At 30.5% G+C, this 11,262-nt stretch overlaps 1 protein-coding gene across 1 annotated transcript; it reads right to left on the bottom strand.

The window, feature by feature from the left end:
- Nucleotides 1-465: 465 nt before the first annotated feature.
- LOC133204904 (ferric-chelate reductase 1-like) lies at nucleotides 466-9,016 on the bottom strand. The gene is made up of 4 exons (XM_061340647.1): nucleotides 8,677-9,016; nucleotides 1,209-1,467; nucleotides 807-883; nucleotides 466-631 (listed from the first exon to the last, which is right to left on the bottom strand). Exons 1-4 carry the CDS (start codon nucleotides 8,933-8,935, stop codon nucleotides 489-491), a joined length of 738 nt encoding a protein of 245 aa, XP_061196631.1. The 5' UTR covers nucleotides 8,936-9,016; the 3' UTR covers nucleotides 466-488.
- Between the last annotated feature and the right edge of the window lie 2,246 nt (nucleotides 9,017-11,262).

Here is an 11,262-nt window from a genome sequence, read left to right as displayed (position 1 = left end):
ACCACTCTACCAGTTAATAGTAATGTAATGAGAGACTAAAAATGTGGTAAGGCATATAATGAGTTTTTGCAAGTGCTTAAGTTGTTAATTGTGTGTATAGAGCAAAACCAATTCTACGACACAACTTTATTGAAAAAAACCAACACTCACACACTTTACAATATTAAAATGAAAAACAAAACAAAATGAAAAAATGATTTTAAAAAAATATCAACTTATTTAAAACAAAAAATATGTTTGTTTGAGGTAATGCCTTTGGGGTTTACATATTTCAAGAGGAAAATCATCTCTCCTTTTCAAAATCGAAATGAGAACTGACATGAGCTGAAATATTTTTGGTCATATTTATTACCCCTCATAATTAGCAAATGAACCAACATACATATAGACCCATGAAATTTCATCGAACGTATAGCATGTACATGCTTAGAAATACGGGAGAAGAGTTGGTTCACTTGGTTACAGATTTTGGAATCTTTATTTTAAGTTCAGCCTTGAGCTGGAGCTCTGTTTCCACGGCGACCTCCTCTCTGCTGCATGTTTTGAATGTTTCTCAGAGCACTAAGAACACGTCTCTGCAAAATTTTGCTGTATGGATTAACGTAGAGTTGGCACAGAAGTCCCCGATCACCTGCAACAAGTCAAATAGGTAAAGTTCATGAGTGATTGGTTTCCATATAATGCGTACAGTTTCTACGAAAGCAATGCATCGAATTCAAAAGCTTGTAGCAATAGTGCTTAAAAGACTATATTTATATGTTTGCTACGATGTCATTTTCATTAAGATATTAGAATGCTTTACTTACCGACGAAACCGGAAGGTGAAATGACGTCAGATCTTACATCAACCCAATATTCACTGTAAGCCCTCACAACTGTGGCGCTGTAACGAGATAAAATGAATTAGTATTCTCAGTATTTGCGAACATACGATAATGCAGTGAAACTTTCAAGCCGGGTGTTGTTTTCCAAAATTTTGTCTGAAAGATTAAAAGTTTTAGTGCCTTTCAGTTATTTCAAGTTTTAAAATTTCATTGGAACCACTGATGTTCCTGATTAGACAAGTTTTACTGTACTTCCTTATAAGAAAATGGTTCAATTAGTAGAGTTTCATAAACTCGCAGCTTAAACTCTATTTCAAACAATGAAATTTAATTTGTGGAAACCACATACTCCAGAATGAAAGAACTCATTTTAGAAATGCTTACACAAACTGAATGTCTCCCAGATTGCATCCTCTTGGAGGCTCCCAGTCGAAAGAGATTTCTGTTTTATTGTTATTTCCGGTGTGAGTTATGCCTCCAACTTTGCCAACCGCTGAACGGCATCTTCGGGGTTGAGAGTTAGTATCGGCTGGACGGAAGGTTCCATAGGCGGGTCGGTCTCCTCTGTCTAAAGCAAAGTTAGCTCGGGTGGCCTGAATGAAGAAACCGCGAAAGTAATCCCCTGGGTCTGCCTTCAACGTTACTGTGAATGAAATAAAATAACTTATGAATGTGTTTGTTGACTTGTAACGTGAAGGAAATCAAACTAAGACCAAATTAAAAAAAAAAAAAATAACGATTTTATTTATTTTTATTTCCTTCTTAAGTTGTATTTCTTTTCCTTTCAACAAAGCCTCAGATATTGCTATGACAATCATCAAAATATTTGACAACGTGTTAATTTCAAGAGCAATGCTGCAGTCTAAGAATGATTTGCTGATAAAAAGAAAATTCTTTCCATTTTGAATTTATGACTTCAGAAAAAAGATATACCAAGAAATATCGATATTTTTTGTCACGATCTTTATTCACAATATGTGGATATGATACATGTATTCATGGTAAAATATGAAAATTTTTGTGTCCCTGAAATCACTTTCCTATACTGTAGTTCAGAAGTCCTTTTCACAAAAATCTTACAACTTAGATTACAATTTGACAACTCTGCAATTTTTCTTAATTTTTTCAAAGAATTATTCACAATAATGTAATAATTTTAATGTAATAGAAATTTTTGTGTGCTGCTATAGATTAGATATTTTCTACAGAATGGGAATATTTTTGTCTTAATCGTAAGATTCCTTGAGAAAAGGTCCACAGATCTAACTACAACATTGATTTTGCTTCTTAAGAGTTTAATAATAATATTTTAATGCATGTAATAAATCTGTTGTTCAAAAAGCCATCCATTAGGAAATGGAATTACCTAACATTCATAGGTATTTTTAAAACACACACACATTCATACACACATTTTCTTATCTATGAGGTATGAAGAAAAAAAGTCACCAATATCAGACAATAGCTAAAATAATCGTGAATTCTAGTGAACCAAGAATTCTGGTGGTATTAATCGTAACAACTACTAGCGTGTGTCAAAGGAAGTCATGAACTGTTTGGACATTTGAATTACAAAAGAGTTTTGTTTGGTAACCGTTGATTGTCATTGTCCGAGTGAGACGTGTGGACAATGATTGATTAGAGTAAAACCGGTGATATGTCACTAAGAACACTAGTACAATGCACAAATGTCACCTGTGGTGTTTTACCCTAAGGGTAAGGTGTAAGAACAACTTGTTTGGCACTTTTGCAACTACTAAAAATAGTTAACAATTGCTCGTACTAAACTACCATATCTTTTTTAAAAACCAAATCAAGATGAACTCGATAAGATCGCTGTCTTAGCGAAACAATTTTGTAATTTTCAAACGCAGATTCAGCTTAAATAAGCTATAACAGTAATAATACTTTAGAACAATTGTTTAAATGGTACTTGAATATACCAATAGAACACTTAAAGAAGCCTACCTCTTATCATGGACCCATTAAAGTACCGCGAGGCTGAAGTTGTAATTTCATATGGACTAGTTGCCATACTCTGAGGGAAAAAAATACCAACATGGGTAGAGTTTATACGTCTTTGGTGGATTGGAGCAGGGTCCGGACACGAATTTCGTGGAGCACCACTAGGAAATCCAACAATTACATTCCATAGTGAAAATGAAAATACCGCAACTCCAAAAAGCATGTCTCCTTAGTTTAAAAATATCGTTCTTGCAACTTATTGCCAACAAAATAAACATGCAATGTACAGTTAGTTAGGCATTCTTTAATGGCATGGCTAGCATACTATCGCTAAGACAAGTGGTCATAAAAGGCCTCTGATTTATGATTCCGCGAGAATAGTTAGATTCCTGTGACATTCAGCTGTCGGATGGTAGTAATTGCTTAAATATTAGCGCAAAGTCCATGTTTATATATCCTACTTATCAATTAAACAACTGTTATTGCATGATATTGACAACTTCCTACACAAACACCTGTTCACATGTTATTTGGAGAAAATGTGTTACTCGTAGTAGTAAAGTATACATACTCCCTTAAATCATAACCATTGACGTATAATTTATGTGACCCATTATGTATAGGTATATTGTTTTGTTTGTTTTCTTGCTTGTTTAATATGACCACATTAAGAGGGATATTATTTCCTTATTCCAATATAATGTTTTATTGGAATTCAGCAGGGTTGCCCACTTTTGGACTTATACTCTAATAATCATATATAAAAGATATGGTACTGACGCTACTGCGTAAATTTTATGATACAGGTAAGGAAAGCGTTATTTAAAAACAAGTATAAGAAATCAAGTATTCATTTTAACATTTATTTTCTTCCTGAACTGTAATAACGTTTTATTTTCATTATAGTCAAGTTTTACTGTCTACATTTATAAAGTATATCATGGTTTTATTAAACAGAAAAGACTAGCATCATCATTTCAAATACAGATATTTGTTTATGGTGTATTATTTTAAATTTATTGAATGTGCATATTGTAGTATTAATCAGTAAATTTTGATTTCCCTGATTGTTCTTACTGTTTTTTAATGTTGCAGTATTATATAGTTCCTAAATAAAGTTTTATAAATATCTGCAAACATGTCTACTTAAAAGGCATTATTATCATGTGGACAGTTGTTTGTATTAAAACGAAAATAGCGACTTGTAAAAAGCAATAAATGTTCCCTAATACCACCAATACTTATCAACTATCTAGGACCCGCGTTATCGATCTAAGAATAACTTTATCTTTAGCCCATTTATTAGGGACACACGCCCAAAGCACAAACCTTTTATTTCTATTTCCAATTATTTATATTTTTTATAACATTTCGGAGGGACCTTTGCGTTTCTTTTTGCATATAATAGGTCTATGCTAAAACACAGCATTTACATATTTCTCTGTCTTTATGATAATCAAACGTCAAAATGCTTATATTGAGGCCAGTGTCATGACTTAACATGGTTAACATATGTTAAAACGTTATTATCATGTAAATATTGCTCTATTTATTTTTCATGTTTTGTCATCTAATCAATGGATAACCTACCACAAATTTCAAAAGTGGCCACAAAAAAATGTCAATTATATGTCAAAAATTGTTCAAACAGAGAAGTTGGAATATAAATTTATTTTAACTTGTCAATCACTGAAATAATTCCTGTGCATTTCGGTCAAAATTAGCGTGTCTCTTGTCAGTCTAGGCCATTAATATTGTAACCAAGATTAGTGTTTTATAATTAGTCATTCAAACTATATTTGGGAATTTCTTTTTCTATCTTTTCACCTATGGCATATTATAATGTTTCATTGCTTGTTTTCTTAAAGAATGAAAATTATGCTTTACTTCTAAACATAAATTCTTTTTAATTACCTTACTGATATGCAAAATTCAAATCCATAGGTATAGCAAACTAAGGAATGTCGAAAAAACATGAAGATCCATATACTAGTATCTTTAAAGATTAAAATACATTTGTTTTGAAGTAAAAGTAGAAATTTGTAGCAATTTTTGTTTATTTAAAAAGCACATAAAAACCCAATTGTATTTCATCCTTAATTTTCGATGGACATCCATACATTAAATATCAAATATATACACCAAGGCATACTGCATTAGGATCATTTCTTTTTGTTTTTATTTATTTATTTGTTATTATTATTTTTTTCGGTATATTTTTTGTAAAATAAAATGAAAATTTAATTTTTTTAAAAATTTTTATAAGCATTGTAATGTAAATATTAATAGAAGTATTATTTTTTTATTCTGTAGAATTTTTGTTGATGGATCTCTCAAAAGTAGACTACCATAGATTTTATGTTCAGAAGTATAAAACTAAAAATTAACAAAATGTATAACACACAGGAGATCAATAAAACAAAGAAATTGTTCAAAGCTAGACACCCAAAATAATATATCCAGAGATTGTAATACATATATTTAAAACTGTTCATAACATTAATTGAAGTCTTGAAAAAAAAAAAAAAGAAGTCAAAAAGTGAAAATAATGCCGAATGTGAAATATTGTCAAAAGTTAATAAGTAATCGATGCTTTAAGGTATGCCACTCCTCACATGAGCTATATCAAGGATTTTTTTTAGAAGTATATTATAGATTACTATAATATATAGAATTACTCAAAATCGCACGGAAAATCGGAGGCCAGTGTGCATTTTACTGAGCAACGGTACAATTAATTTGACCTTTTTGCACTTAAATTGTAACTTTTTAAGTTAATCACTTTAACATTTATCATATTGTAATCATGGCAATATATATAATCTTATTTTATGTAAAATAGATTGAATAATATTTATCATTGAAAAAAATCCTGCAAATTAATGCGCGTGAATTATCGTGTGACCTTTTTGTACTAAAGAAATATCAAATTTGGGGTATTAATTATGTAAAATAAAACATTTTCTTGTATCAAGCCTTTTATGACTTTAGTGCTGATCGTTGGAAGTAAAATATAATTTAAAATAATTAAAGCAAAAGTTGGGGCCAGTGATGTAAATTTTGAAATATACGTCAAGATATGCGATTTTAAGGCAAAAAACAATGTAAATTTCATCTTGACATCTTCAATATATTTTCATTTCTCAGCAAAGTCTGTTGAGTGAATGTGCAAAATTTGTTCTAAAAATATTTTTGAAACCAAACATTCTCGGGGGAAAAATATGTAGGGCTAAAGTTCCAGGCTATTGAATTTAACAAATGTGTAGATTTGAAGAATTTTCTCAAATTTCCTCCATGGCACCTGATCCCACCTCTGATGTCTTAGAGGTCCGTGTTTGCTCTGGTCTTATTTTGTAATCTTTAATGGCCTATTGAGCTTCCTGCAGAAACCACAGCTTGGGGGCAGCATAGCTGATGAGACAATATTTATTTATTTATTTATTTATTTATTTTAGAGTCACATTCTTCTATTTCTGCAGTTTTTCATTTATTTTTGATCATTTTGCTCTTCAGTTTTCTGTTGTTTTTTTTTCTTCTAATTCTTAAATTTGTTTTATCTGCCATGCGTGTGTGTATACATGTACATGTGTTTTTTGCATGTTAGTTTATGTTGTAAATGTTTTCTCTGTGATATTTTTAGCTGTGATAGTCGGTTTAAGAGCTCTACAGAGCTCATGTTCATTGTTAAACTTTGTAAAAAATACCGACTTTAAATAAAATTTACTTACTTACTTACTTAGCTCGAATACTGTTCGTTATCTTTATTTCATTCTAAATATCCTTCCACCACAAAAACTAGTCACCCATAAATCTTGTTTCTTTATGGTTTTTGAGCAGTTTTTAAAATGAATGTTGTATATATAATTTGCATTGTTTAATTCAAATTTGTTATAAAAAATGAATTGTAATAAATAAGTGTAGTTTTGAAGTTAGAGATTCTGACCAAACTTTTCTCAAATGCTGACAAGTGACATACTTCAAAAGGTCGCCTGAAGTTATTTCTTAATCGAGAGATTCAAATTCAAATTTAAAAGAGTAAATAAAAACTTTGCAATGCTGAATAGATTTCTATTCAAGTTTTGGAGTGTCAGCGATACAAAGACAGACATGTTCCTATTAATTGCACTTGAAATAGAAGTAAAAAATACCGAAATAAAATAATTTCATTTCAGTAAAGACGCAATGATACAGAAACTCAGAGAAATTAAGCAGACGATAGAAATTACTAAATAATCTATACTCTCATAACTAAATTAATGCTTGGTGAAATCAGGGAGTTCTTTAACCAAAGCTGGAAATGACAGTCATCTCATAAAGGTAATGAAAATTTAAAAAAAAAGTTAAACATATCAAATTTTTTTTATAAAAGCAAACAATATAAAGTATAAATCTGTAGAGCTTGCATTTTTTTTTTAAAATGATGTTAGTTTTTTTTTCCATCTTGTATTTCCTTTCAAACTTATTTTTAATAATACAGTACACATAAAGACTTTAAAGGCAAGTTCATGTATAACTCAGATGTTTCTTACTTAAGCCATTCTGGAGTTTTGTTCTTGCAATTAATTCTTAATTTTACCCAAAGTTATGAAGGAAAGCTTGACCAAGTTATAAAGTTATTCTAATAAGGGTTGATTTATTACTGTAACATTTAACCCAATATTGTGTACACTATTCTTTTCAATTGTGCATATTTCACTGTATGAATGGTGAAGTGTACTGAGTATATATTTGTTAGAGATACATTAAGTTAAAATAATGCCGTTTTTATAGTTAATTAAGATCTTATAAAATAAAACCGTCTTAAATAGATCCCAAGCCTCTTTTGACATTGCTTAACTAATTGTTAAACATGTTCAGTGTTTGTTCATCATTCTGTTAGATGTTCAAGATTAAACAGAATCATGCAATTCAATTTATTTATTGCTTTAATTACTTATCATAAAGATTAATGTAAATTTTACTTTGACTTTCGGCTAATATGTAAAGCTTTTTATACATTATAGTGAAAAAATATAATCGATAAGTAAACTTTCTGTTTCACTGTTAACCTATTGCAAAATATTAATGTCATTTTATTATACATAGTATTTTATGTAAATGATTACTAAACAAAGCAAAACACAGTTGAATAATTACACAAGAAGACGTCATGGTCATAAAGGTTTGGTCATTAAATGACCCTTACCCCAGGTCACAAAGGTTAAACAAGACATTTGTCATGTTAAATCTTAGCCTTTGTCACGCCTGGTAATTTAGGGTCTGGACGATGTGGCGTCAGTGACGTCGGAACACGTGTAAATGACCAGTGATTTGCAGGAACGAAACTTCAAGACAAAGAAACTTAACTTTACGAATTTTATATACAGTATTTCAATTTGACAACAATTTGTGTTCAGCATAAGATTTTTTTTATTGATTAATATAAACTAAGAGCTAAATAACATTAGCAAATAGGTCGTGTGAAGATTTACCTTTTTCTTACTTTATAAATTCACAGACATCGAACATTGGCTTCTCGTGAAACTTTGATTTGAAAAAAAAACAAGGCATGTTTTTCTTTACACCTTTTTTATGTTAATTATAAAATAAATCATCTTAAACAGCGCATTTCAACAAACGTCATCTGCTTAATACTTAAAACGTGAAATGAACTTGAAAAAGCGTTAATGACTCTAGAAAAGCATACAAGTAACAAAGGAATCAAGTTAAACTCATTGTATAAACAAGGAAATGTCAAAATCAATTTTATCGAGGATATTCATGTAAAATTTCCTCGGATTGCATTGATGAGGTGGATAAAACCAATGATTTTGCAATTGTGTAAATTTATTTTATGGTTCATCAAGAAAAACATTTTAAAATTAATTTTTTACAGAAAAACACCTACCTCTGACTCGATTGTTCTGTTTTCCCAAAATTTTAGAATAAGTTTCATTTTCATAGAATTTCGTGTCAATTATCACTTTATAAGGAGCCGTTGAAGAATTCTGGGCCAGATATTGTCCGACATGAGTTTCATTTAGCGGTTCCGTGTGGAAAGTGGTCGGATTTCCACAGGTATCAGGAGGAGCTCCAATGATAAACGAATAAACAGAAACAGTCACTGAAACAAGTACCAGTCCTGATAGGAATTGAAATCCGGCCATTTTGGATAACGATTTCAGTATCAAAGGGGGTTCCTAATATTTTCAAGAGAAATAAGAAAGATGGCATATAGATCACGTGGTTAGGTCAGGAGAAGTCTTTTTAGTTGTCATTAATTAACAGGGGGATATATAAATATGCCAATGACATGATATCGGCTTGTCAATCAAAAAGCTCGTCATGTGAGACAAAGAGGCAATAAGAGCGAAAGAGATTGACGAAAAGTGTCACACGGTTCAAAGAAGAGAGAGAAAAGAAAACAATGAGATGTATAAACGTCATCACACAACCAAACAGAGAGCTGTGTGTCTTGGTACTCTGTTACCAAACAGTATTAATGGTTACTATATGGCGATTTTAAGGTCTTTTTGCAGTTTGGTTGGTAACCTTTTTCAGTGGGTCGCTTGGGACATTTTCTAGTCGAATGATGGATGGAAATATGTTTTCATAACTATGTTTCATAAGCATTTTAGGCATTATATTTCGGTATTTATTTATTGTGCAAACACACTGAGAAAGCATATTTTAAGGAACATTCAAAGAAGAGTAACTTGGGACACATGTATGTAATAATAGTTCATGATAAAATTTGAACTCAGTGCATAAATTCTTTAACAGACAAACTGTACTATGTAAAAAAAAATCCATCGGAAATAAGTTATTGCAATTGGGATTTTGTACTGTTCTTGAGAAAAAATTAGGGTTTTTCTGAATTGAAATTTCCACTTGCATATGGTGTTTGTGTCTCCCCTACTCATTCGATAATCAAAAGCATGTTATAAGTACGATCGATTTTTAAACATAAGAAGGCTACAATACCTAGAAAACATTTTTAGGCATTATATTTCGGTTTTTTTATTATGCAAACACACTGCTTATCTTAAGGAACATTCAAAGAAGAGTAACTTGGGATACATGTATGTAATAATAGTTCATGATAAAATTGGAACTCAGTGCATAAATTCTTTAACAGACAAACTGTACTTTGCAAATAAGAAAAAAAATTCCATCGGAAATAAGATTCAGTTATTGCAATTGGGATTTTTGCACTCTTCTTGAGCAAAATTTTGTCTCAATTGAAAGATTTATATTACAGCTAATATGGAAAAAATTCTCTAACTGGCACCTTATACATAGCTTCTTAATTTATAAAAGAAGACACTCCCATGTAATACTGTCTTATTCTTGAAATTGATTTATAAATAGGAGCAGAGAAAATTCAGGCTAAGCATTTGCTTTTGGTATAATTCATTTGTTGGCAACAAATATAGACCCCCCAAAAAGATATTTTTATGCAAACCAAACTTTCTCTGACTTTGTTTAGAAACAACCATGATTGTAAACATATATAACTTTATGAACGCCACATATAACCATAACAAAGGCTATGAAAGAATTCAAGTAAAATATATGTGAGATTTGCAATTTCTCATTAATCAGATTTTTTTTATTCAAAAATATTTTCCATTTTCATTTTTTGCAGAATTCTTTATATCAATCCACAGAGATAATTCTGATTATGATTCTGATCAATTTAACTGAACATGAAACTTAAAAAACAAACACAGATAATTCAAATGTACCCGTATAGGATAACAATGAACAATTCAGAATTCCGAAGTCAACATGGCGGATAAATTTGAGGCTAGTAAAAAACAAGAAAAGTGTTCATTTTCTTTATGAAATAATTTTTGGGGATGGAAAGTATATAAAGACTCAAAAGAGGTTTTTATGATTGATTTTGTTTTGTTTGTTTGTTTGTTTTCCTTTCCTTTTCAATGCAACTTCACTTGCATTCAGTGAATTTTCCAAAATCCTGCCAAAGCGAATCCACTCTGTTTTACTACATTGCAACTACATGTATATGAGACATATTCTGTGTTCCCAGACGGAATATTCTAACAAAGTGATGGAGAGCCCTAGTAATATTAATATGTTTAATTGAAGAATTTAAAGATTATGTTTTTTTGCACTTATCTGGCTATGTAACAGAACAGCTTATTGTACACTTTATATGTTTTCTTGTGTGAGGTCTTCATTTCCGTCTGTATGAGGTGACGCTATAAATTAATGACCATCCAAAAACACTAGAACAGGAAATATATGAACATATCTGTAATATTAAGGCGTATAATTGATGTTTTCACTTATTAATAACACCAAGGTACATTTATGATGTATTATCTGAGGAAAAATCAATCAGTGAAATATATACTTGATGATAAAGATTGAATATCAATTAAGACATCTGAAATTTTTTCTGTATATCGTTATAAATTCCAATAACTGTCTTCGTTTTGACATAACTAAATGCTAATTAATGAATTAC

Source organism: Saccostrea echinata, unplaced genomic scaffold (assembly GCF_033153115.1).
Source record: "Saccostrea echinata isolate AGI-Se365-2 ecotype Australia unplaced genomic scaffold, CSIRO_AGI_Sech_v1 ptg000054l, whole genome shotgun sequence".
In the NCBI taxonomy this organism is placed as follows: Eukaryota; Metazoa; Mollusca; class Bivalvia; order Ostreida; family Ostreidae; genus Saccostrea; species Saccostrea echinata.
Note: the sequence above shows the minus strand (reverse complement) of the source record. Positions and strands in the feature narration are given on the sequence as shown.

Excerpts from the sequence above, each read along its gene's own strand:
- LOC133204904 (XM_061340647.1), bottom strand. The coding sequence starts at position 8,935 with ATGGCCGGATTTCAATTCCTATCAGGACTGGTACTTGTTTCAGTGACT. Across the intron at positions 1,468-8,676 it reads ACAGAACAATCGAGTCAGAG|TAACGTTGAAGGCAGACCCA; the intron begins GTAGGTGTTTTT and ends TTTCATTCACAG. Across the intron at positions 632-806 it reads TTCACCTTCCGGTTTCGTCG|GTGATCGGGGACTTCTGTGC; the intron begins GTAAGTAAAGCA and ends GACTTGTTGCAG.